A 27,736-nucleotide genomic window follows, 5' to 3' on the forward strand; every position below is an offset into this window, starting at 1 on the left:
AAATTAAAACATGTCCACAAAAACACTTATATAAGAATATTCACAGCAGCATTATCCATAATAGCCCCAAACTGAAAGTAATTCAGGTTTCCATCGAGGAGAATTAATTTTTTTTAAACTGTGATATATTAACACTTAATACAATGAAATACTACTGAGCAGTTAAAAAGTAAACTACATGCAATGAAATGAATGAATCTCAAAATATTATGCTGAATGAAAGAAGCCTTACACAGAAGAATACATACTGCATGATCCCATTTATATGCAATTCTAGAACAGACAAAACTAATCTGTAGTAGAAAATCATGATAATAGGAATTTGAGGAGATAAGAGAAAAGAAAACAGTGGTTGCCTCTTGGGGTCGGGGGTGGAACTTGATGGAAGAGTCATGAGAGAACTTTCTGGGGTATTCCATTTCTTGGTAGGGGGTTGTATTGCACATATGAATGCATCTGTCAATTCTGCAAATACACACTACTGGATATGGTACATCCATAGCACGAAATAGTCCTCAGCCTCATAAACAAACTATTGATGCACACCACAAGTAGGATGAGCCTCCATCGAATTACACTGAATGAAAAAAAGCCAGTCTCAATAGGTGACACACTGTATAATTCCACTTATATAACATTTTTGAAATGATACAGTTTTAGAACTGGAGGACAGATTAATGGTTGCCAGTGGTTAGGGACAGGAGAGAGGAGGGAGAATTGAGACGTGTATAGTTACAAAAGGGCAACACAAGGGATCCATATGGTGTTGGAACTGTTCACCATCTTTACTGGTCATAGATACACAAAGTTACACAGGTGATAAAATTGTATAGAACTTAATACACATACACAAGTGAGTACAAGTAAAACTGGAGAAATCTAAATTAGACCTTGGACTATATCAATGTCACCATGCTAGTGGGATATTATACTATAGTTTTGCAAAATGTTACCATTGGGGTAAACCAAGCAAAGGATCTCTATTCTTTCTTTCTTTTTTTTTTTTTTTTTTGAGGCAGAGTTTCGCTCTTTTTGCCCGGGCTGTAGTGCAATGCCATGATCTCGGCTCACCGCAACCTCTGCCTCCCAGGTTCAAGCGATTCTCCTGCCTCAGCCTCCCTAAGTAGCTGGGATTACAGGCATGTGCCACCACACCTGGCTAATTTTTTTTTTTTTTTTTTTTTTGTATTTTTAGTAGAGACGGGGTTTCTCCATGTTGGTCAGGCTGGTCTCGAACTCCCGACCTCCGGTGATCTGCCCGCCTCGGCCTCCCAAAGTGCTGGGATTACAGGCATGAGCCACCGTGCCTGGCCAGGATCTCTATTATTTCTTATAACTGCATGTGAATCTACAATTTTCTCAATGAACATTTTTTAAAGACAACTTCTTAAAGAAAGAAGCTGTTATGCTATCTTGCCATACCACATAGCAAGGAAGCTATCAGAGGGTACAGGGGTTGTACCAGGAGGACTGAGGAACCAATGTGGGGCCAAAGATAGCTTAATTTGAACTTTAATAAAAGTAGGGATTTCAAAGACTTGAAACCCATAAAATACGTTTCAGTCCATGACTTCATAACAATTTAAAAACATACATGTGGCCCGGGCGCGGTGGCTCACGCCTGTAATCCCAGCACTTTGGGAGGCTGAGGCAGGTGGATCATGAGGTCAAGAGATCGAGACCATCTGGCCAACATGGTGAAACCCTGTCTCTACTAAAAATACAAAAATTAGCTGGGCATGGTGGCGCATGCCTGTAGTCCCAGCTACTTGGGAGGCTGAGGCAGGAAAATTGCTTGAAGCCAGGAGGCAGAGGTTGCAGTGAGCTGAGATTGCACCACTACACTCCAGCCTGGTGACAGACCGAGACTCCATCTCAAAAAAAAAATATATACACACACACACACACACACACACACACACACAACCTGAATTGGTCACTGCTGTGGTCTGAATATGTCCCCCCCAAAATGTATGTATTGGAAACCTAATCCCCAATGCAACAGTGTTGGGAGGTAAAAGGTCATAAGGGCTCTTCCTCATGAATGGAAGGGTTTGTGGGGATGCATTTGCCATCCTTCTGCAGTGTGCAGACACACATTTTCATCCCTCTTGCTTTTCTACCTTCCACCATCTAAGAACAGAGCAAGGACGTCCTCACCAGGTGCCAGCACCTTGATCTTGGACTTCCCAGGCTCCAGAACTGTGAAAAATAAATGTCTGTTCTTTTTTTTTTGATATGGAGTCTCGCTCTGTCACCCAGACTGGAGTGCAGTGGCGCAATCTCGGCTCACTGCCAGCTCTGCCTCCTGGGTTCCTGCCGGTCTCTTGCTTCAGCCTCCCGAGTAGCTGGGACTACAGGCGCCCACCACCATGCCCGGCTAATTTGTGTGTGTGTGTGTGTTTTCAGTAGAGACGGGGTTTCACCGTGTCAGCCAGGATGGTCTCAATCTCCTGACCTCGTGATTCTCCTGCCTCGGCCTCCCAAAGTGCTGGGATTACAAGCGTGAGCCACCTCGCCCAGCCATAAGTGTCTGTTCTTTACAGATTAGTCAGATTCAAGAATTCCGACATGGTTGCACTAAACAGACTAAGACATAAATTGGTACTGGAGGAGTGGGGTGTTGCTATAACAAATACCTAAAAATGTAGAAGCAACTTGGAAACGGATAATGCATAGAGGCTGGAACAGTTTTGAAGCAAATGCTGGAAAATCCTTCATTGACATGAATGCCACATTAAGGGTGGTTCTGGCCAGGGCCTGGGGAAAGAAGGGATATAGGAGAAGCCTTGTTCTTCTTACAGATTGCTTGAGTAGTTGCAACAGTGAAGACTAGTCTGATGAGGTCTCAGACAGAAATGAGGAACAAGGTATTGGAAATTGGAAGAAAGGTTATCTTTCTTATAAAGTGGCAAAGAACTTGGCTGAATCAATGTCTGTGTCCTAGGACTCTGTAGAAGGCAGAAAAGAGAGAAAGCTAGAAAAACTAGGTGATTTGGCAGAAGAAATCTCTAAGCAGCAGAGCATTCACGATGTTGCATGGCTGCTTCTAACTGCTTATAGTAAAATGGGAAAAGAAAGAAGGATTTAAAGACAATTTATAATTAAAAGGGAAGCAGAACACAAAGATTTGAAAAACTCTCAGTCTGGTTATGTAAAGAATTTTTTAAATGGTTTAGAAGAGAAAACCAAGGGTGTGGCCAAGTGACCATTTGATTTTCAAGGCTGCTTGTGCCGTCACAGACCTTCAATGCTAGTGCTATGAGGGCAAACCAGCTTAAAGGGCCAGGCCCGGGGCACTCTTAGAACCTTGGAGCTCATTGCTCAGGGATGCTTCAGGCCTCTGTTCCCTGGTCACCCCACCTGTGGCTCAAGCAGGCCCAGGTGTGGCTGGGCTACAGATCCCAGGGCACAAGCAGTCTACCTTGGTGCTATCCCCGTGGGGCTAACTGTAGACTTGCAGAGTACAAGAGCTGTGGAGGCTTGTGTGCCTCTACCTAGATTTCAAAGGTTGCTGCAGGGAGCCCCTATTTGGGCATTACCTAGTGGAGTCTTGGAAGCAGGGCTGCCCCCAAGACTCCAGACCTGTAGAGCCACCAGCACACAGCACCAGCCTGGGAAAGCCACAGGTATTGACTGCAACCCTTCAGAGCTGTGTGGGCTATGTCCAGCAATGCTGTGGAGGCAGGGCCTTCCAGGGCCTTGGAGACCCAGCCCCCAACCCGTTGTGTCCAGAAAGTTGGACATGGAGTCGAAGAAGATTATTCTCCAGCCTTAAGATTTAGTGTTGTTTGCTCTGTTCTGGACATACTTCAGGCCAGTGACTTTTTTCTTCTTGTCTGTTTCTCTCTTGCAATGGGAATGTCTGTCCTGTGCTATCCCACCACTGTATTTTGGAAGCACATAGCTTGTTTGATTTTATAGGCTCACAGCTGGAGGGGAATTTGCCTCAGGATGAATCATGCCTTGACTGTCATCCATATCTGGTTTAGATGAGACTGTGGACTTAGACTTTAAAATTGATGCTGGAACAAGTTAAGACTTTTTGGGGCTATTGGGATGGATGCACTTTGCATGTGAGAAGAACATGAATTTTGAGAGCCAGTCACCTTCAGAGAACAACAGGGAACCCATTCATTATCTTGAAAACTGAGAAATAGGCTGGGTGCGGTGCCTATAATCGCAGCACTTTGAGAGGCCGAGGTAGGTGGATCACTTGAGGCCAGGAGTTCAAGACCAGCCTGGCCAACATGGGTAAACCCCATCTCTACAAAAACTACAAAAATTAGCCGGGTGTGTGGTGCAGGCCTGTAGTCCCAGCAACTTGGGAGGCTGAGGCAGAGAATCGCTTGAACCTGGGAGGCTGAGGTTACAGTGAGCCAAGATTGCGCCACTGCACTCCAGCCTGGGCAACAGAGTGAGACTCTGTCTCAAAAAAAAAAAAAAAAAAGGCCAGGTGCAGTGGCTCATGCCTGTAATCCCAGCACTTTAGGAGGCTGAGGCGGGCCGATCACTTGAGGTCAGGAGTTTGAGACCAGCCTGGCCAACACGATGAAACCCCATCTCCCTACTAAAAATACAAAAATTAGCCGGGCATTGTGGCGGGTGCCTGTAATACCAGCTACTCAGGAGGCTGAGGCGGAACAATCACTTGAACCTGGGAGGTGGAGGTTGCAGTGAGCCAAGATCATGCCACTACACTCCAGCCTGAGCAACAGAGCAAGACTCCATCTCAAAAAAAAAAAAAAAAAAAACCTGAAACAACAAAAAAAGAAAACTGAGAAATAAAATGAAAGCATTAAGCTGGCTCTTCCTATATGTACTGTGCCACTGGATAACCAAATAGTGGATGAATAGAATTATAAAATCTCCTTATAAAATTATTTCAGCTTATCAAAGCCAAATGAGTTTTGATTGGGCTTGGTTTTTGTTTTGTTTTGTACTGTTTTTAGTGTTCTTTGGTGAATTAAGAGTATTAACATTTCGTTACCACCAGTGAATTCCTGGATAGAGGCATTGAGCACCACTGGCTACTAACATCAAAAAAGAGACAACCAGAAATGTGGCTCCTAATAAAAAGGTACAATGCCACTTGTAGTATTGCTAAAGGGGTTGAACCTGAGTTTGAGCAAGCCTCTGGATCCAGCTGCCAGCATGCAGGAAGTGCAGGTGACAGGAACAAGTGAACTCTCCTTTAAGTAATGCATGCAGTCAGCAAAATTCAGACCATGAGAAACTCTGGTCAGATGAGTCAGGGTTTTCAACAAATAAATTGTAAAGAAAAGATAGAGGGGAACCAGCAGATGAAATGAGAATCAAAAGACCTATCAAGCCAAAAACTTAAGGACAAAACTAAAAACTATGGCCTCTAAGGATGCGTATTGAGGTGATAAAACCATAAAGAAATGCTCAGATGTGATTTCTACACAAATCAAGACTGAACTTACTTTTTGAGGAAGGGTTGGAATGGGGGACACAGAGAGGCTTTTAGGGGGCTGGCAAGGTTTTGTGTTTGATCCAGGTGGTGGTGAACAGGATACTTGCCTTGTAAAATGACTCTCTAAACTACACATTTGCTTTGTGTGCTCTGTGTTTTGTTTCACATGTTTAAAATGTTGGCTAGAGCTGTTCTCTGGGTGCTATGGGAGCCCAGGGGAGGCACTTAATTTCTGAGGGGAGAGGATAAGGAAAGGTCCTCTGAAAGGTTATTATTGGGAAGGCGAGGGTAGGTTGGGATGAATGTCAGAGATGAGGCTAGAGAAAAAGACAAGCTCACAACTGATCTTCTGTACTAGGCTTGACCCAGGACTCCATGGGGAACCACTGAGGAATTTTAAGCCAACAATTGACAAGATCAGAGGTGTATTTTAGAAAGATCCCCAGGTGCGGTGGCTCACACCTATAACCCCAGCACTTTGGGAGGCCGAGGCAGGTGGATCATGAGGTCAGGAGATTGAGACCATCCTAGCTAATACGGTGAAACCCCGTCTCTACTAAAATTACAAAAAATGAGCAGGGCGTGGTGGCGGGTGCCTGTAGTCCCAGCTACCTGGGAGGCTGAGGCAGGAGAATCGCTTGAACCCAGGAGGAAGAGGTTGCAGTGAGCCGAGATGGCGCCACTGCACTTCAGCCTGGGCAACAGAGGGAGACTCCGTCTCAAAAGAAAAAAAAAAAGGATCTGTCATAGTAATCCAAACCAAAGAAGTAATGCAGGGACAGGGAGGATAGTGAAGAAAGTACTCATAGGAGAGATTGCTTAAGGAGGCAGAAACACAGGACTTCAGAGAGTATCTGGGGTAGAGAGGGAGGGAAAGAGGGAGAAAAGAAATCAAGGAGGTTTCTCTAGTTCTGACTTGGGCAGCTAGGTGGAAAATGATGGTGTTATTAACCAAGGAATACAGTACAGGTGGTGGAGCAAGAATGGGGAGAGATGATAATAAATACTATTTAAAAAATGGAGATGATGTTTACATGCAATGATATGCACAGAGCTGAAGCATACAATCCAGGGAGGTTTCTATTTTTTTACTTTTTATTTTTTGAGATGGAGTCTCGCTGTGTTGCCCAGGCTGGAGTGCAGTGGCACAATCTCAGCTCACTGCAACCTCCGCCTCCCGGGTTCAAGTGATTCTCCTGCCTCAGCCTCCTGAGTAACTGGGATTACAGGTGCACACCACCATGCCCAGATAATTTTTGTATTTTTAGTAGAGGTGGGGTTTCACCACGTTGGCCAGGCTGGTCTCAAACTCATGACCTCAGGTGATCCACCCGCCCTGGCCTCCCAAAGCACTGGGATTACAGGCATAAGCCACCGTGCCCAACCTCTGGTGAGGGTTTTTAGATGTATGCACCCATATAACTAACACACCAGTCAAGATATAAAACATTTCCTTCACCCTAAAGTTCCCTCGTAACCCCTTCCAGTTAATCTCCACCTTGCTGGCAAGAACCGTTGTGTTGTGTTTGTTTTTTGAGACAGGGTTTTGCTGTCACCCAGGCTGGAGTGCAGTGACACCATCAGCTTATTGTAACCTCAAACTCCTAGACTCAAGGGATTCTCCCACCTCAGCCTCCCGAGTAGCTTGGATTACAGGTGCACACCAACATGCCTGGCAACATTTTTTAACTTTTTTGTAGAGACGGGGTCTTGCTATGTTGTCCAGGTGATCTCGAACTGGACTCAAGCTGTCCTCCCACCTCAGCTTCCCAAAGTGCTGGCATTACAGGTGTGAGCCACTGTGCCTGGCCTAAGCACTGTTTTGATTTTTATCACCATAGACTAGTTTTGTCTTTTTTGTTTTGTTTAGTTTTTTGAGATAAGAGTCTTGCTCTGTTGCCCAAGCTTGAGTGCAGTGATGCGATCATGTTTCACTGCAGCCTTGATTTCCTGGGCTTAAGCGATCCTCCTACCTCAACCACCCTAGTAGCTGGGACTACAGTTGTGCGTCACCACACTCAGCTAATTTTTTGTTTTTTGTTTTTTGTTTTGTTTTGTTTCCAGAGATGGGGTCTCAGTATGTTGCCTAAGCTGGTCTCAAACTCCTGAGCTCAAGCAGTCCACCTACCTGGACCTCCCAAAGTGCTGGGATTATAGGCGTCTGCCACTGCGCCCAGCCCCAGCATATTATTTTTGAGGTTCATACATGTTCTTGTCTACATCAATGGTTTATCCCTTTGTATTGCTGAATAGTACTCTATTGTACAAATACACCAGAACTTGTTTATCCACACTTCTGTTGATGGATGTTTGGGTTGTTTCCAGTTTGTTTGTTTGTTTTAGTATTATGAATACAGCTGCTGTAAACATTCTTGTGTAAGTCTTTTTGTAAACACCTATTTTCATTTATCTTGTATAAATAACTAGGAGTGGAATTCCTGGGTCATAGGATAGGTATGCATTTAACTGTAGAAGAAACTGAAACACTTTTCTAAAGTGATTCTAAGGCCAGGTGCGGTGGCTCATGCCTGTAATCCCAGCACTTTGGGAGGCCAAGGCAGGCGGATCACTTGAGGTCAGAAGTTTGAGACCAGCCTGGCTAATATGGTGAAACCCCATCTCTACTAAAAATACAAAAATTAGCCAGGCATGGTGGCGCACGCCTGCAGTCCCAGCTACTCGAGAGGCTGAGGCACGAGAATTGCTTGAACCTGGGAGGCAGAGGCTGCAGTGAGCAAAGATCATGGCCACTGCATCCAAAAAAAAAAAAAGACATCTCTAGGAGTTACTCCATGATTTTTCAACCTACTAGTGAAGGTCTTTTGCCAACTTTGTTTTGTGTTTCACTATGTCTTCTCCCCTCTTATTAAACTATCAGCAACTTGAGCACAGAGACCATGTCTTAATACCGATTTATTAATATTTTCTCTTAGGACCTGTTACATAATAAGGCTTAATAGATGTCTGTCGGATGAGTGAATGAACAAACTTAAACACAGAAGTTAAGTGGAAAATTAGAATAAATTTTCATAGCAGGTGATCCCTACTACATCTGATGAAGTCTTGCCCTGTACATGTGCAGCCCAGCCTTCAGCCTAGGAACTGCCCCTCCTCCCCACCCCCTCTGTGCTATTCACTCTATTCTGGTACCTTGCCTCACAAATGCCAGCCTCTTCAGCAGCACAGTACTCAAATCTGTCTGCTTGGTGGGACTGCCACTCTGCTTGGGCGCCATCTTCTTACACCATAGTAAGAAAGTGCCTCAGAATGAATGCCAGGATGTTCTTGGCACTCACCTCCTATGTTTCCTTTCTTTCAAAAATCACAGTCTTTTTTTTTTTGAGATGGAGTTTTGCTCTTGTTGTTCTGGCTGGAGTGCAGTGGTGTGATCTCAGCTCACTGCAACCTCTGCCTCCCGGGTTCAAGCGATTCTCCTGCCTCAGCCTCCCAAGTAGCTGGGATTACAGGTGTGCACCACCATGCCTGGCTAATTTTGTATTTTTAGCAGAGATGGGGTTTCACCATGTTGGTGAGGCTGTTCTTGAACTCCCGACTTCAAGTGATCCACCCACCTCCGCCTCCCAAAGTGCTGGGATTACAGGTGTGAGCCACCGCACCCGGCCAAAAATCACAGTCTTGAGCAGCTTGCTGCTCAGTGCCTGAAAACACATATTCACTTGCCTCATATATTTTGTCCAGCTTTATAGTTGTTTATGGCAGGAAGGAAATATCCAGTTTCCGTTATTCTGTCATGGCCTGAAGTGGAAGTCAGAGTTCCATTTTGGACATGATGTTGAGTTTTTGTTATCTATGGAACATCCAGGTAGAAATGCCCAAAAGAGAATTGGGTATTCATGTGTGGAGCTAGAAAGATGATTGGGGCTAGACATTTGGATTTTGTAGTCATGCATTTCCAGTGGTAGTTGAAGCCAAGGGAATGGATGTGATTGCTCAGCTACAAAATGGATAGACAATGAGTAGAAGAACAATTTTCTCTTAAAAAGCCTGAGAGGCCAGGCTCGATGGCTCACGCCTGTAATCCCAGGACTTTGGGAGGCCAAGATGGGCAGATCATGAGGTTAGGAGTTCGACACCAGCCTGACCAACATGGTGAAACCCCGTCTCTACTAAAAATACAAAAAAGTTAGCTGGGCATGGTGGTGTGCGCCTGTAATCCCAGCTACTCAGGAGGCTGAGGCAGGAGAATCACTTGAACCTGAGAGGCAGAGGTTGCAGTGAGCCGAGATCACGCCACTGCACTCCAGCCTGGGTGGTAGAGTGAGACTCTGTCTCAAAAAAAAAAAAAAAAGCCTGAGAATGTATAACTAAAGAAATAAATGAAGAACAGGAAACATCAGTGTCATAGAAGACGCCATAAATAAACTGGTGTCCATCTTGGGGAGTGGCAGATGTCAGGAGCCCAGCCTTTCCCCTATTATGCTTAACAGTCCAGAGCCCAGCTTTTCTCTTTTTTTTTTTTTTTTGAGACGGAGTCTCACTCTGTCGCCCAGGCTGGAGTGCAGTGGCGCGATCTCCGCTCACTGCAAGCTCCGCCTCCCGGGTTCACGCCATTCTCCTGCCTCAGCCTCCCGAGTAGCTGGGACTACAGGCGCCCGCCACCACGCCCGGCTAATTTTTTGTATTTTTAGTAGAGACGGGGTTTCACCATGTTAGCCAGGATGGTCTCGATCTCCTGACCTCGTGATCCGCCCACCTCGGCCTCCCAAAGTGCTGGGATTACAGGCGTGAGCCACCGCGCCCGGCCGCTTTTCTCTCTTAGTAAAGTCTCGCTGGTGATCATTAGAGAAGAACCTACTCACCTGGGCTCCAGTACAAATCTGCAGAATTAAAGCCACGCCAGTCTTGAGGAAGCTCAGCATTTCTTCCAGACATAATCAGACATTTGTGCTCCTAGCCTTCTTGGGGCTTAGATAACTGACAAGTATGATTAGCATTTTCATAAAATTGAGAGGATACCCAAGGCTCTAGAGAGGTCAACAATTTGATGAAGATCAGTTGTTTCTAGTCCTACTTTATTTATTTATGAGATGGGGTCTCACTCTGTCACCTAGGCTGGAGTGCAGTGAAGCAATCTTGGCTCACTGCAACCTCTGCCTCCCAGGTCCAAATGATTCTCCTGCCTCAGCCTCCTGAGTAGCTGAGATTACAGGTGCCCACCACCACACCCGGCTAATTTTTGTTTTGTTTTGAGACAGAGTCCCGCTCTGTTGCCCAGGCTGGAGTATAGTGGCACGATCTCGGCTCACTGCAACCTCCACCTCCCAGGTTCAAGCAATTCTCCTGTCTCAGCCTCCTGAGTTGCTGGAACTACAGGCGCACGCCCCCAAACCCGGCTAATTTTTTTGTATTTTTAGTAGAGGCAGGGTTTCACTGTATTAGCCAGGCTGGTCTTGAACTCCTGACCTCAAGTGATCCACCTGCCTCGGCATCCCAAAGTGCTGGGATTACAGGCACGAGCCACTGCAGCCAGCCAAATTTTTGTATTTTTTAGTAGAGGCAAAGTTTCACCATGTTGGCCAGGCTGGTCTGGAACTCCTGACCTCAAGTAATCCACCCACCTTGGCCTCCCAAAGTGCTGGGATTACAGGCGTGAGCCACCATGTCCGGCCATAGTCTTACTTTCTAGTTGTCTAGAGACTTGGGTTTCAGACTTGGAAGTTGCTCTAGGTCATCTGCTTGGCCCCTTTGTTTTTTAAGTGGGAAAATTGACACTCATAAATGAGAGACCTTGAACTAGGTATAAAAACAAGTAAATGAAGCCAGCTTACATCATCAGGGATATCTGATGGCATTCAAAGGGCAAGGATAAAGCTGAGCTTTGAGAATAGACTAGAGCTATGACCTGCAGTGCTATAGAGAAACTGGACGCCCCTTGCTTCTGCCCTTTTCTCTGCTTTTTTCTGTGTCTCTAATTTATTCTTTTCTCAATGTAGATCAGCTTCTTCTGTCTTGTCTCCTCCTATGCCCCAGCCTGGGGAAAATGATCACCAGAGGCTATTCCTGAGTTTATAGCTTAGAAAAGGGGCCACTCATTCCCCACCATTCAGGAATAAGGCCATCCTGATTCTAGAATTGCAACTCCTGTTCTCCTGGAAAAGGGCTCGATGGCCCCTTTAGAACCATCCAGAGTCCAGTCAGTTGCAGTCAAGAGGTCGGGGATCCTTTGTTCTACATATACATCTGCTGGGAACCTTACCTCTATAATCATGTGATATAAATCACTGGTAGGGGAGAAGATTTTCCAGAAAAAGCAAGTAGGTAGATGGCTGGGCAGCCAGCCCATAGGTGTTCAGAATAACCAATTAACTGCTCAGGATAACCAATGGCAGAGCCAGGACCAAAACCCACAGCATCTGACTCAGCAGTAGTCTGTCCTGGGGCTGCCCCACGTGGGGAAACAGTAATTACTTGATCTGGGAACAAGCAGAGACAGACAGATGGACAGTCACTGCCTCAGTTCTCATTCCTAATAGTGTAAAGAGATAGAGGTCTCTTCCCTGAGAGTGTAGGGGATCCAGAGCTCTAGGACCCTAACAGCCAAAGGTGGGTTCCCTCTTAGAAGTCCAGACTCTTCTAGTTGCAAGTCACAGAAGCCCAAATCAAACCAGCTTGAGCAAAAGGGGGATTTAGTAGAAGGCCATTGGGATATCCTACAAAATTGAAGGAAGAACTGTAGATTCCAAGACATCTTTAAGAATCTGGAATCAGTACTATCAGGATACACACACACATGTGCTCACCTTGTTTTCTTCCTCTTTTTAAAGGTCATCTTTCTGTTTGGCTCTTATACCAGAAGGTTTCCTCCACACGGTGGTGAACCTGGCAGTTCCGGAGTCATATCCTTTTTTTTTTTTTTTGAGATGGAGATTCGCTCTTGTTGCCCATGCTGGAGCGCAATGGCGCGATCTGGGCTCACTGCAATCCCTGCCTCCCTGGGTTCAAGCGATTCTCCTGCCTCAGACTCCCAAGTAGCTGGGATTACAGGCATGCACCACCATGCCCGGCTAATTTTGTATTTTTAATAGAGACAGGGTTTCTCCATGTTGGTCAGGCTGGTCTTGAACTCCCAACCTCAGGTGATCCACCTGTCTCAGCCTCTCAAAGTGCTGGGATTACAGGCCTGAGCCATTGCGCCCGGCCTGGAGTCATATCTTTATAACATCTGACCATAGAGAAAAGAGAGTCTTCCTTGCTAATTCCTGGTGGAAAAATCTAGAGTAGGATTCACATTGAAAGGATGGAGTCCTCTGACTGGCTGAGCCTTGTTTATTTGCTCACCCTTGGGCTCAGGAGATGGCAGGGGGTATTTTAAGAAAGGGACTGGAGGCCGGGTGTGGTGGCTCACACCTGTAATCCCAGCACTTTGGGAGGCCAAGCTGGGCAGATCACCTGAGGTCGGGAATTTGAGACCAGCCTGACCAACATGGAGAAACCTGGTCTCTACTAAAAATACAAAATTAGCTAGTTGTGGTAGTGCATGCCTGTAACCCCAGCTACTTGGGAGGCTGAGGCAGGAGAATTTCTTGAATCTGGGAGGTGGAGGTTATGGTGAGGCCAAGATCGCACCACTGCACTCCAGCCTGGGCAAGAAGAGTGAAACTCCATCTCAAAAAAAATAAAAAAGGGGGACTGGTAAGTAGGATAGACAGAAATCTCTTTTGTTTTGTATCTGTCTCCTAGGTGACCATGGAGGCTGGTGGCCTCCCCTTGGAGCTGTGGCGCATGATCTTAGCCTACTTGCACCTTCCCGACCTGGGCCGCTGCAGCCTGGTATGCAGGGCCTGGTATGAACTGATCCTCAGTCTCGACAGCACCCGCTGGCGGCAGCTGTGTCTGGGTTGCACCGAGTGCCGCCATCCCAATTGGCCCAACCAGCCAGATGTGGAGCCTGAGTCTTGGAGAGAAGCCTTCAAGCAGCATTACCTTGCATCCAAGACATGGACCAAGAATGCCTTGGACTTGGAGTCTTCCATCTGCTTTTCTCTATTCCGCCGGAGGAGGGAACGACGTACCCTGAGTGTTGGGCCAGGCCGTGAGTTTGACAGCCTGGGCAGTGCCTTAGCCATGGCCAGCCTGTATGACCGAATTGTGCTCTTCCCAGGTGTGTATGAAGAGCAAGGTGAAATCATCTTGAAGGTGCCTGTGGAGATTGTAGGGCAGGGGAAGTTGGGTGAAGTGGCCCTGCTGGCCAGCATTGATCAGCACTGCTCAACCACACGCCTGTGCAACCTCGTCTTCACGCCAGCCTGGTTCTCACCCATCATGTATAAGGTGGGTGTCCACATCAATAGATGGCCTTTCTAGTTCTGACCCCAGAGGCTTGGCCTCTTTTCTGGGCTTTTAATCCCTTTTTTTGTTGGAATTGAAAGTTAAGAGTTATTATTATACTCATACTCCTCTGAGTGCTGAACCAGTTGAGAAACAGGCACAGTGATCAGTAGAGTTCAGAATTCTGCTTTATTCCTGGTAAAGCAGTATTTAAAAATGGCTTGGGCTTGGAACCAAAATTCTTTTGCACCTCTTCCCTTTCCAACTGGACCAACTGGAGCCACCAGTCTAGCAGCGGCGGGAAAGCCAGGTTCTGGAAGCATGCCACTTGGTGACAGGAAGCAGAGAGCCCATTAGCTGCTCATGGAGGCATGCCCAGAGTGAGAGCCACAGAGGAAAAAGGCTATACAGGACTAGTCACCTTCAGCACATGAACCCCACCCTGTGTGGGATCAAGGAAGGGCAGGCTTTTACCATGATTTGCTAGTTCTCAAGGGCAGTGGTGAGAAGGTTAGAAAATATTTGTCCAACATATTCCTTCCGTGAACGCAGAGCCAGAAGATGGTTCAAAGTAAAGCAGGTATCCAGGTGTTGGTAGTTCCTGGCAGAACAGTCTATAGCTTATACATTGCCTAGAAACTTGGATTATGTAGGTAGTCAATAAAAATTATATCGCTTTCCTGCCTGCTCATAAAAAATAAAAGATTTTTGGCCAGGTGCGGTGGCTCACACCTGTAATCCCAGCACTTTGGGAGGCCGAGGCAGGTGGATCACCTGAGGTCAGGAGTTCGAGACCAACATGGTGAAACCTGTCTCTACTAAAAATACAAAATCAGCGGGGCATGGTGGCAGGTGCCTGTAATCCCAGCTACTCGGGAGGCTGAAGCAGAAGAATCGCTTGAACCCGGGAGGCGGAGGTTGCAGTGAGCTGAGATCGTGCCATCGCACTCCAGCCTGGAGGACAAGAGTGAGACTTTGTCTCAAAAAAAAAAAATCATATATATATGATTTTTAAAAGTATATTGCCAATAACAATTGTCTCTCATGTTTGTAATGATCCTTATACCACTGGTCATTTATGACAGATGTAGTGTGTGCATGCCATATGCCTTATAGCCATTATCTCATGGGTTCCTCTCCACATGCCTCTGAGATAGGTAATGTCATCTGATTTTATAGATGAGAAAACTGAGGCTCAGCAAGATTAAGTGACATCAAGGTCTCAGACTTAGTAAGATCCAAAGTCTATTCATAATCTAGGTGACTTTCCATCTGTGACCTCATTGGACCCCCACAGCAAACATTTGTGTAGGTGAAGTAGATGTGGTATGCCTATTTTGCAAATGAGGGCTACTGAAGGTCACAGTTGGTAAGTAACTTTCTCAAGTGGGTAATTAGGGAAGTTAGATCTCAAATTCAGGCCTTCTCATCTAAATGCTTATAAAATTACATCATGCTATGTTACCTGAAAGCTTAAAAGCTTGTGTTTTAGCCCTAGAGTATTTCAGAAGAACTGATGAACTTCTCTGGTGCTGGTCTGCAGGCCCAGAAGGAGAGTTTGTTTCTAGAAAGAAATAATGTTCCAGACCCTTCACATTTTGTAATACATTTATCCTTAGAGTAATATTTTGATTTCAGCCTCTACTTCTCCCTCAGAAGTATGGTCATAGATCCTCAAGGGATGAGGCCTGGCGTTAGACTTGTTTGTAGCCTGCCCTCTGGCTTAGTGCTTAGCATATAACATATATTAGTTAGTGTTCAGTCCATGATTGTTTTTCAACTAAAGGAGACATGGGGGCCTGGGATGGCTTTGCCTGAAAAATGCAAAGGCCAAGGCGATTTCATAGCAGTTTTCAGTGACTTCCAAGGAGAACCTTAGCAGTGGCTCTGCATCTCCAGAGAGCTGGCTTTTTTATCTTTAGAGAGAAAATGGATTTAAATAGCAAGGAAAAATTAGGTTAGCCATAAGGAAGAAATTAGAAAAGTTAAGGGGGCTTAAATTCTGGGACAGTCTATCAAAGGTCAATTTTAAAACTTATTCAAGGGGTAGGTAGGTCTGGATTATTAAATGGAATCATGAGATACTCCCTCATTTGATGGTTCAAATACATCTGATGAAATATGTATAAAATCCAGAAACAGCTCTTTTTCAGGAATAGAGAGTGAGTGGGCCTCACCAAGACTGCTTCTCAGTTGGGCCCACAGAGCCAAGGGGCCCAAATGAATTAGGCAGGAGAGTTTGGCACTGCCCCATCCCCACTCCAGACTCGAGGACACTCTGCTCCTTGTGTCCCTGACCCCAGATGATAATAACTGACTTTTCTTGAGTGCTAAGTTTGTGCCTAGCATGGTGCTTTGTGAACTAGTGAGCCCCATGCTGCAGACAAGGAAACTGAGGCATAAAGAGGTGAAGTCATTTGTCCAAGATAACACTTGCAGTCAACCCCCGGAGCCCATGCTTTTTTTTTTTTTTTTTTTTGGACACTGAGTCTCGCTCTTTCGCCCAGGCTGGAGTGCACTGGCGCAATCTCGGCTCACTGCAACCTCTGCCTCCCAGGCTGAAGCTATTCTCATGCCTCAGCCTCCCAAGTAGCTGGGACTACAGGCGCACACCACCAAGCCCAGCTAATTTTTGTATTTTTAGTAGAGATGAGGTTTCACCATGTTGACAAGGCTGGTCTCAAACTCCTGACCTCAAGTGATCTGCCCATCTTGGACTTCCAACGTGCTGGAACTACGGGCGTGAGCCACCACACCTGGCAGAGCCCATGCTTTTAACCACTGTTCAATGCTTCCTGGCAATGGCAGTATACCTTGTCCCTTCTCTTTAGAGACATATTTTGCTGTGCACCACATGCATCAGTTGCCACACAGTCAGAACTCTTTGCCAGCACATGCGGCTAGGCCTCTCTCACTGCCTGTCCTAGCCCTGGCACGTGATTGAGACTTGAGGTTTTAGGAGGAGTCATGCTGCAGTGTGAACTTTTCTGCCATCATCTGCTTGTCTCCCTTCCTTTGAGATTAGAAGGATGGAGGTGCGGGCAGCTCCAGTTTCCCTCCCTCTCTGATGCAGAGCAGCTCCCCAGTTCCTTTTGGGGACAGCTGACATCCAGACCCCAGTGGGGAGGGGAAGATGATCAGCAGAACAAATGGCCTTTCCATGTTCTACCCTCCTTAAAGGGCAGCTAGAGTCCAAAACCAATCTCATCCCTCTTACAGCCGTTTTCTTCTTTTCATTCCCCAGACAACATCAGGTCACGTCCAGTTTGACAACTGCAACTTTGAGAACGGGCACATCCAGGTCCATGGCCCGGGTACTTGCCAAGTGAAGTTCTGTACCTTCAAAAACACCCATATCTTCCTGCACAACGTGCCCCTGTGTGTCCTGGAAAACTGTGAATTTGTGGGCAGTGAAAACAACTCTGTGACTGTTGAGGGTCACCCATCTGCAGATAAGAACTGGGCCTACAAGTATCTACTAGGGCTTATCAAGTCCTCACCCACTTTTCTCCCCACAGAGGACTCTGACTTTTTAATGTCCCTGGACCTAGAGAGCCGGGACCAGGCCTGGAGCCCAAAGACCTGTGACATTGTTATCGAGGGCAGCCAGAGCCCTACCAGCCCAGCCTCTAGCTCCCCAAAGCCAGGCTCCAAGGCTGGCTCACAGGAGGCAGAGGTGGGTAGTGATGGTGAAAGGGTGGCCCAGACCCCGGACAGCAGCGATGGAGGCCTGAGTCCCAGCGGTGAGGATGAAGATGAGGACCAGCTGATGTACAGACTATCCTACCAAGTGCAGGGCCCACGCCCTGTATTGGGGGGCTCATTTCTGGGCCCACCTCTACCAGGAGCATCCATTCAGCTGCCCAGCTGCCTAGTGCTGAACTCACTGCAGCAGGAGCTGCAGAAGGATAAGGAGGCCATGGCACTGGCCAACTCCGTGCAGGGCTGCCTCATCCGCAAGTGCCTCTTCCGGGACGGGAAGGGAGGCGTCTTCGTCTGCTCCCACGGCAGAGCCAAGATGGAAGGAAACATCTTCCGGAACCTGACTTACGCAGTGCGGTGTATACATAATAGCAAGGTGCTGTCATGACTTTAGATTGGTCAGGGGGCTCCTGTGGCTATATGTAGGAAGGGTTTGATGGGGCTATTTTGCATTTTAAAAATAATTTTCTTTAAACTTATTCACACACGCTTGATGTCATGCCCATCATCTGATTTGGAAAGGACAGAAACGCTTTTTCTCATTTCACAGAAAGAGAGGCCCAGAGAGAGAACGTGGCTTACTCAGGGTCACATAGCAAGTTAGGCAGAATTGAGACTAGAAACTCGGGTCTCCTGCCTCTTTTCACTATGTCATGCTGCTGCTCACATATCTCACCATGTCGGAGTAGGAGAAACAAAGTCTTTGGCCTGGATAAGAGAAAATTCAGGGAGATATGATTACTACCTTCACTCCAAACTGGAGTAGGGTTGTTGTGGAAATGTCTGTGCTGGGTACAATGAGAAGAAGGTCCAGGGAAAATTGGACACGTGATAAGAAGGGGTGGAGAGTGAGGGTGTCCCAACAGCAGAAACATCCTACGCCAGGGCCTGGGTGTGAGGTTGAATTCAGCCATGTGGTGGGGCTAGGTTGAAGGATGAAGCTGGGGGTGAGCAAAAGCTACCTTACCCAGGCCTGGAATCCCCCTTGAGACATTTGGGCCTTATGCTAAGAACAGTCCTTCTAGCCGCTGCGACAATCAACACCTTCTATGTGCTGGGACTTAGGGCACCACAGGACAATCTGCAAATCCTGTAAATGGTTGATGACAGGAAGGCCTTCTGAAGGGAAAGACAGCCCATGCAGAAGAAAGCATGGCGTAGCACCTAGATTCGAGTCTCACCTCTCCACTAACTCACTATGAACATGACCTTCACTTTCATAAAATGAAAATAAGCATCCCTATTTTTCTTCTCTCACTGGCTATTGGAAGGTCCCATGCCAGAAGTATTCAGTAAACTAAAGAACATTGTACAAAGGTCACTCATGAGTGTTGCAGGCTTCTAAAATGGTTAATAGCAATCACATTTTAATTAATTTAAATTTAATTGTGTTTTACCCAGCCCACTTCCAAAGAGGATTTCAGGTGATGTTACTTTGAAAGCATAATGCAAGACTCCTGTACACATACATAAAAGAAAATGGCCAAATAAAAAGGGAAAGGTAATAGCTTTGCTGTCGTGACTACCACGATGAAAGGATCTGGCTCAAGCCCTCAAGGAGGGCATTCTTCCTTGCATAGTTATTAAGAATATGGCTTTCTAGTTAAAGTCTGGCTGTGCCCCTTAAGTCGGCAGGGTGAAGACGCGAGGCAAAGGAGGTGTGTGTGAAGGCCCAGAAGTAAGGGGAGACACACCCTTTCACCGTTTCAAGCAAGGCCTTGATCCTTGCTCCTCCACAGAAGGCTGTCACTTGGTTCTGTCCTCTAGAACATCCCAGGAGGGTAAAGGCTGGCAGGAGGAGCCTGGTTGCTTGAGGCTCCAAGAAGAAAAGTGTCAGCCAGGTGCTGTGGCTCAAGCCTGTAATCCTAGCACTTTGGGAGGCTGAGGCGGGCAGATTGCCTGAGCTCAGGAGTTCGAGACCAGCCTGGGCAACATGGTGAAACCCTGTCTCTACTAAAATACAAAAAAAAAAAATAGCCGGGCATGGCAGCAGGCACTTGTAGTCCCAGCTACTCGGGAGGCTGAGGCAGGAGAACTGCTTGAACCTGGGAGGTGGAGGTTGCAGTGAAAGCCAAGATCGCGCCACTGCACTCCAGCCTGGGTGACAGAGCAAGCCTCCATCTCCAAAAAAAAAAAAAAAGTGTCACCAACTGTGATTTTCTTCTTTATGTGTCATAAATTTTAGTTGGAAGTCAGATATCTCATGTAGGACAGTGGGGACTGAGGTCTGTAGTATTTAGTTTGCAGATGGGCACACCTCTTCTTTTGCCTGGCTCTGAGGAGGTCGATCTAGTTAGGAGCTGAGCCCGTTTGAATTATGGTGATGATAGGATTATCCTCAGCGTCCCGTAGGCTTCAGCTGTCTCCAGCATTACCTCGTGCTAGTTTTCTCTGCTTCAGGTCATCCTTTGCGCCTGCTCCTCAGAGGCGATCTCCGCTGCTCTCGCCCTCCCTCAGCAGTAGACTGCCATTATTTGCCACCCTACATGATGGCAGGGTTTCTCTCTTGTCCTGGGTCATCCTTAGTCTAGGTAGGTGCTGTGACTGTGGTCTTGAGAGCAGGACTTTTTCAGTGACCCTGGCTCTACCCCCAGCGCTAGGGGACCTCTGATGATCTGGGCCTAAGTCACTTTCCTCCCAACACCCCCAGAGATAGAGTGTTTTCCCGCTGTTTCTCTGTGCATACGGTTTGTTCTGTAAGAGAGTTAGGGGGAAAGAACACAGGAGAGGGGCTTAATGCCTCTCTCACTTTTGTCCCCAGCCTGCATCAGGAAGGTGCTGTCTCCAGTCTCTCATCTGCCCCCAGTTTTCTCCATGAACACCTAGTGAAGGCCACAGAGAAGTGAACAGGTGCAGCTACTCCCAGAGTTTCTGCACTCACACTAATTCACAGCTGGTCTTTAACAGTGCATTGAAAATGTTAGCTGAGTTCTTCTTACTGGCTTGTGTGACACATGCAGCCCTGCATTCAGCAGGGAAGTGCTCAGGCCTCGTCTCCTTGGAGGCGCCTGTCTTTTTTTTTTTTTTTTTTTTTTTGAGACGGAGTCTCACTCTTTCACCCAGGCCGGACTGCAGTGGCACGATCTGGGCTCACTGCAAGCTCTGAAAGGCACCTGTCTTTTTGTAGCATTCAGGCTAGCCGGTTGTCCAGCAGCCTCAGCTCTGATGGGTTCCAGAAAGTCCATGTTTGTGTATATTCTTTCTACTTTCTCCATCCTAAGCAGAAGCTGAAACCTTACAATTTATACTCTTGTTCTACTTTAGTCTTCACAGAATTTTGTCCTAATGCAATATATTATTAGTAGTACACAATTTATAATAATATATTTTATTATTAATCTATAATTGTTTAAGACAGCATAAATAAACGTATTCCAGATTTTTTATATATTATCATGCTTTGGTATCCGTGGGGGCTTGGTTCCAGGATACTAAAATCCACAGATGCTCAAATCCCTTATATAAAATGGTATAGTATTTGCACCTAACCTGCACACATCCTCCCACACTTCAGTCATCTCTAGATTACTTATAATACCCAATACGATGCAAATGCTATGTAAATAGCTCTTCTACTGGGTTTTTTTGTTGGTTGTGTTTTTGTTTTTTTTTTTTTTTTTGAGACGGAGTCTCCACTGTTTAGCCCAGGCTGGAGTGCAAAGGTGTGATCTCAGCTCACTGCAACCTCTGCCTCCTGGGTTCAAGCGATTCTCCTGCCCCAGCCTCCCAAGTAGCTGAAACTACAGGCATGAGCCACCACGCCCAGCTAATTTGTTGTATTTTTAGTAGAGATGGGGTTTCACCATGTTGGCCAGGCTGGTCTCAAACTCCTGACCTCAGATTATCCGCCTGCCTCAGCCTTCCAAAGTGCTGGGATTACAGGCATGAGCCAACACGTCCAGCCTATACTGTTGTTGTTTTTTTTAATTCAATTTTATTTTATTTTTGAGATAAGGTCTCACTCTGTCGCCCAGGCTGGAATACAGTGGCACAATCTCGGCTCACTGCAACCTCTGCCTCCCTGATTCAAGAAATTCTCCTGCCTTAGCCTCCTGAGTAGCTGGGACTACAGGCATCTGCCACCATGCCTGGCTAATTTTTGTATTTTTAGTAGAAACGAGGTTTCACCATGTTGGCCAGGCTGGTCTCAAACTCCTGACCTCAAGTGATCCGCCCACCTCGGCCTCCCAAAGTGCTGAGATTACAGACGTGAGCCACCACACCTGGCCTGTTTTTCAATTTTATTATTTATTATTTTTAATAATGTATGTTCAATCCACAGTTGGTTGAATCCATGGATGCGGAACCCACAGACATGGGGAGACAACTGTACTTATTAAATATAAAAAGAAAATGTAATTGGAAATATATCCCTTTATTAGCAGGTTGCTGGTTATGGTACCTTGTTTGAAGGAGGCTTTGTTATACCAATATTTCTAATCATCCCTTCATTTGGAGTCTCAGTAGTTTTCCACCCCAGGGTGATACACCATGAAAGATTTAGGATGTGCAAGAACAGGCCTTTGTTTTATAAAGTGGAAGGGAAGGTGGGAGAGGAGAACCTGTGTGGTACCTTACTGTCCGTGCCGTCTCAGACAGGTGGATTTTAGTGAAGGTGCATTGGAAGTGGTGGACCTGGAACTTTATTTCATTAAAAGTAGCTGCACCCTCGACCCCTGGGGAAATCTTCATGCAAACTTAGTGCATGTAAAGTTTGAAGACCACTCAGTCCCATCTTCCCCTAAGCGTCCTTTCTATCCCATCATCCAGCTATGCTGCTTGCAGGTTCTGAATATAGAGCACAGGGCCAAGCTTTGGTCCAGGTTTTAGTTAAAGGACCAGTGTGGGCCAGGTGTAGTGGTTCATGCCTGTAATGCCAGCAGTTTGGGAGGCCAAGGTGGGAGGATTGTTTGAGCCCAAGAGTTCCAGACCAGCCTGGGCAACATAGTGAGATTCCATCTCTACAAAAAATAGAAAAATTAACAACAAAATTACTCCAGCCCACATCCATAGTAAAAATAAAAATAAACAAAAGTTCAAAAATTAGCCTGTAGCCCCAGCTATTTGGGAGGCTAAGGTGGGAGGATCACTTGAGCCTGGGAGGCGGAGCTTGCAGTAAGCTGAGATCATGCCACTGCACTCCAGCCTGGGCAACAGAGCAAGACCCTGTCTCAAAAAAAAAAGAACCAATGTGAGACTGCTAAGGAGCCTGCAGGGCAAAGCCAGGTAGGGCCTGGAGATGGCTGTGTCCTGGGAGCACACAGTGGGAGCGTGGCTGTGCCAGCATTGAGGCGTTTCTCTTGCCTACGGGGTAAACTGCATGGATCAGGTGGTGAGGAAAAGACTCAGGTGTTCCTCCAGTGGTTTCTAAAAAAATATTTGTAACAGGAAAATAAATGGCTTTCTCTTTTCTGCTTAGATCATCATGCTCAGAAACGACATTTACCGCTGCCGAGCGTCAGGCATCTTTCTTCGCTTGGAGGGCGGTGGCTTGATTGCCGGCAACAACATTTACCACAATGCAGAGGCTGGTGTAGACATCCGGAAAAAGTCCAACCCACTCATACTGGTACTTTGTGTTCGTTGCCTATTCAGGGTGACTCTTGGTTTTCAGAAACCATTTGTGAGGATATTTAAATACACGTTGCCCTCTTGTATTTACGTGCTTCCTGTTTGCAGGTGGCTCCTGCTCTGTCCTCTGCGTGTCCTTGTGACTCTGTGTCTCTGTCTGTGTATTAGCAGTGACTTTGGACAAGTCATTTTCTGGTCATCTCCCCGTTAATAAGGAGGAGGACCAGAAAGACAGGGAAACCTCACAGGGCCCTCAGCCCTCATATGCTGTGGTTGGCTTTGAGTTTGATAAGGTTAAAGAGAGTGATGTCTACCCTAAAGACACTTGGATCCAACAACAAACAAAAACAACAGCAGCGAACCCACCAAGTTAGTTTATTCACTTGTGTAAGAGGACATTTCGGGTATTTAGTTCTGAAGATTGTTTCGTGGTTATTGTGAGGGCATATTGAGTTTGATTTTCTACCCGTGTGAAAACCACTTAAAATCCTAGACTGTGTGGCCAGTGACACGAGAGACCAGCTCCTTTTCTGCTCTGGCTCTTCCTGAGAAGCAGGTTTGGGGTTTGGGGGTTTTTTGTTTTGTTTTTACACAGATTTATGGGGTATGGGAGGAATTTTGTTACATGTATACTGAGAGACAGATTTCCCAGGAGTTGGGAAATGTAACAGACTTTTTATGGGCTTGAAAAAATAATAGCCACCATTAATGAATAATGCTTATTATATGCCAGATACTTTTTAAAGCACTTCATAGATATTTACTTGTCATTTAATGCTTACAGAACCCTGTGAAGAATTATTATTATCCCTATTTTATAGTAAAGATATAGAGCCTAAAGAGGCAGAGGATCCTGCCCAAAGTCCTACACCTAGTGACAGAGCTGGGATTTGAATCCAGGCAGTCTGACTCACGGGTAATGCTGAGCCCATCATATCTTAACTGCCCATAAAGATACAGAGAGAAGGCTGGGCACAGTGGCTTATGCCTGTAATCTCAGCACTTTGGGAGGCCAAGGCAGGAAGATCACTTGAGTCCAGGAGTTTGAGACCAGCCTGGGCAACATGGCAAGACCCTGTCTCTACAAAAAATTGTAAAAATTAGCTGGGCATGGTAGCTCACACCTATCATCCCAGATACTTGGGAGGCGGAGGTGGGAGGTGGGAGGATCACTTGAGTCTGGGAGGTCATGGCTGCCATAACTATGGCATGGTCGTGAGCCATGATTGTGCCACTGCACTCCAGCCTGGGCAACAGAACGAGACCCTGTCTCAAGAAAAGAAAAAGAAAATACACACAGCTAGCCAGTGTCTCCTGCCAACCCCTTCCCCTCACTGTGTTTCTACCATGCAGCTGGTGGTTGATGCATGGCCTTGGCTTAGGAAATTATTGCCCCTCTGGCTAGAGAGATGAGGGGTTTGCCCTTCTGAGGACAGAGGGATAGCAGGTGGAGGGGGAAGGGAGTGGTATATTTTAGTCCTGGCGTTGTGAAAGGGTGTAGGGATGGAAACGCCGCTGCATACTCCTTTTGGAGCTCTTCAGCCCTGTGCGAGACTTCTCTTAGGCAGTGGTTGCTCTGATGAGCCTGCCAAATCCTTCAGGAAAAATCTGGAAAGAGTAAAAATAAGGAGAGTTTGCACACGAAACACTTTAAAGCCAACTAGAACTTTATGTCTGCGAAATCATTTTGGAAGAGATACAGCTAACTTCCCAATTTACAAAGTATAGAATTGGACTTCAGCTATAAATTAACATAGAGTGAGATAATTTTATTATTATTCTAATCTAAAAATATTAAGTCATTGTGCAAAAGCAACTAACTGGAATGGGAAAGAGAAAAACTAGATTTCAGATCTGGCTCTTCCACAAATGTACTATATAATCCTGGGCCTGTTTTCCCATTCACACAAAGAGATATTAGAAATGAATATCTTGCCGGGTGTGGTGGCTCACACTTGTAATCCCAGCACTTTGGGAGGCCAAGATGGGAGGATCACTGGAGGCCAGGAGTTCAAGACCAGCCTGGGCAACGAAGCACAACCTTGTCTCTACCAAAAAAAAAAAAAAGATATCTCTTGGCATCCTGTAGCTCATACACCTTCTAAGAACTTATGCCCCATGGGACAGCTTGGCCCCCCAGTGTCTGCATCTTCCGCTGGCCCTCCCTAAATGAGAAAGGACTAGAAGTCAAACAACTCTGACCCCTCTCTGGATGTGGCCCCTTTAGGACTGCAGTTGGCCAACATTTGGTTGCACTAGGGTGCTGCCTTTCCCCAAGAGATGGCCTCCCTGGACCCTAGAAGTTATGGCCTGGCCAAATGATTATGTGTTTAGGGGACTCATTAGAGGCTCTGAAACTTTCAGTAGCCTGCCTTGCAGGTGAAGACCAAGAGCCCTCCTAAGAGGCTGGGCAGCGAAGACTCCAGTCTTCATAGTCTCCCTTACAGGTTTTCATGTGTGTACTGGTACAGGAAGGGCAGGGCGGCAGCATGACCCATTCCCTTTGTCACGGGCTAGGGCTCTTACAGTGACGTCATTTTCTCCACTGTGTTCATCCCGCCGCGGAGGTGTGGGCAGCTGGGCACTCTGCTTCGCTGACGTGTCTGATCTGGCTTCCGTGGTGTCTCATTTTCACTTGCAGTGTAACCAGATCCACCATGGCCTTCGCTCTGGCATTGTCGTCCTTGGCAATGGGAAAGGCATCATCCGGAACAATCAAATCTTTTCCAATAAGGAGGCTGGCATTTACATCCTGTACCACGGAAACCCCGTTGTGAGGTGTGTGCTGCTGTTTCCCTCCTTCATCTTTGTTAACCTCCTCCCTGTCTCTCCTCCATTTGAAAACACTCTTTACGGAAACAACTGTACAGATGCAAGCAGAGAAGAGACTTCACTCATCATCCCACCCCAGTAACACAGCGGCTTATGTGTTTATGTGCCCTTCCAGTGAACTCCGTGTAGGTGTTCTATTCAGCAGTCACTACTGAGCACTTCCAACATGGGCAGGCTCTGCTCCCTGGGAGCTTACTCTAGCCTGGAGAAATGGGCACAGAAGTACCCCCAGGCAGGGATGGAGCAGAGATTTCAGCTCACCTAACAGTTTCAGTTACTTGCTAGTGGTGCCTGGGGGTGCTGTGTCAACATCCTGGTGCTGCACCTGGTCTCAGCACGAAAGCATGCTGTGGTCAGGGACTGATATAAGTGATAGGTGGGAGGCAGCAGTGGCAGTCCTGGGACCCTGTCTGCCATCCCAGCTCTAGTATGGGGCAGACTGTGATAAATGCTGTCAGAGTGGTACCAGAAGGAGAGACTCATTCTGACTAGGAGGATGTGGGAAGGCCTCATTTAGGAGGTAGCATCAGAGTCAGACTTTGGAATATGGGTAAGACTTGGACTCATGGAGATAGGGGTAGGGAGGGGTCGGTGGATGTTCCTAGTAATGGAACAGCATGAGCAAAGGCAGCAGGGCACAGCAGATTCAGGGGTTAGCAAACCGTTGACGGTGGCTTGAGAAAAAATCTGACATGGTGTGACAGTGCTATAGAATATTTTAAATTGGGATGGTCCCAGAATATCTTGGGCCCTGTGGTCACTGCAGTGTGACCCTTGACATCCTTGTGGCAGACCATCTGTGCCACACAGCAGAGTGGACAGGAATGATGGAAAGAAAGGCTTGGGCCAGATGAGGAAGGCCTTACGTAGACCAAGCTGAGGCGGGGGAGCCTATTCTGTCTACACAGCGGGGACTCATTAAAGGCTCTGAGCAGAAGACTCACACAGTTATGTCTGTGCTTTAGGAGAATAGCTGGCATTAATGGGCAGCAAGTATATTCAGAGCGCTTTCCCCCAGCATTATTCCATAGGTACTTTGTCTCCATGTTGTTGCATGCATGGCCTTTACATTCATCACTTTGGAAAGTTTCACCATATTCCAGTATTTCGATATGCCATAATTTTTGAACCAGACCTAATTGCTGGTTCAAAAATTACGGAATATAATCCTATTTTTCACTGTTACAGACAGCTTACTAAAAACAATTAGTGGTCATAGAGCTCTTTCCCTTCTTCTGCATTATTGCCTGAACAGAAGAGTGTGTATTTGTATGTGTGTGTGCTGTTCATTGAACACACATTCCAGCCACTCTATATAAGGGGGCAGTGATATACAACATGTACAAAACAGTCCCTGCCTGCCCCATGGAGTTGACAGTCTTATGCTGGAGATGGACACACACTCACACAGCCATGATGGAAGACTCACCAAAATGAGCACTTTACTAGGCATTCATGCAGACTGACCAAGGAACTCAGCCGTGATCTCAGCTGAGTATGTCAGGGAGCTGACATTTGAGTTGTGCTTGAAAGATAAATAGGATTTTATGGCCAGGGAAAAGGCATTCTGGGCCAGAGGCAGTGAAATTCAGGGTATGTCTGAGAAAATGGTGAGAAATGTGGTGTGTTCGGACACGAGATACCAGAGGGATAGTGCAAAGGCAGGTTGTTGCTGGACGGCAGAGGACCTTGAATGCCAAGCATGATAGGCAGAATAATGGCCCCAAGGATGTCCATGTCTTAGTCCCTGAACCCTGTGCATATGTTGCCTTACAAGGCAAGAGGAACTTTGCAGATTTGATTGAGTGAAGGACTTTGGAGAAAGATGAAGGGAGGTTATTTTGGATGATACAGGTGGGCCCAGTGTAACCACAGGCCCTTATGAGAAGGAAGCAGGGGAATTAG

At 46.5% G+C, this 27,736-nt stretch overlaps 1 protein-coding gene across 3 annotated transcripts in view; it reads left to right on the forward strand.

The window, feature by feature from the left end:
• The window catches only part of FBXO10 (F-box protein 10), a 66,718-nt gene that overhangs the window by 22,784 nt on the left and 16,198 nt on the right, over positions 1–27,736 (forward strand). For all 3 annotated transcript variants that reach the window (XM_003805120.5, XM_055092028.2, XM_034967442.3), the window contains exons 2-5: positions 13,139–13,729; positions 16,971–17,804; positions 22,848–22,997; positions 25,641–25,777. In XM_003805120.5, the coding sequence (XP_003805168.3) occupies positions 13,139–13,729; positions 16,971–17,804; positions 22,848–22,997; positions 25,641–25,777 (1,712 nt within the window). The remainder of the gene's footprint in view (positions 1–13,138; positions 13,730–16,970; positions 17,805–22,847; positions 22,998–25,640; positions 25,778–27,736) is intronic.

The sequence above is a fragment of the Pan paniscus genome, chromosome 11 (genome assembly GCF_029289425.2).
Source record: "Pan paniscus chromosome 11, NHGRI_mPanPan1-v2.0_pri, whole genome shotgun sequence".
Classification (NCBI taxonomy): domain Eukaryota; kingdom Metazoa; phylum Chordata; class Mammalia; order Primates; family Hominidae; genus Pan; species Pan paniscus.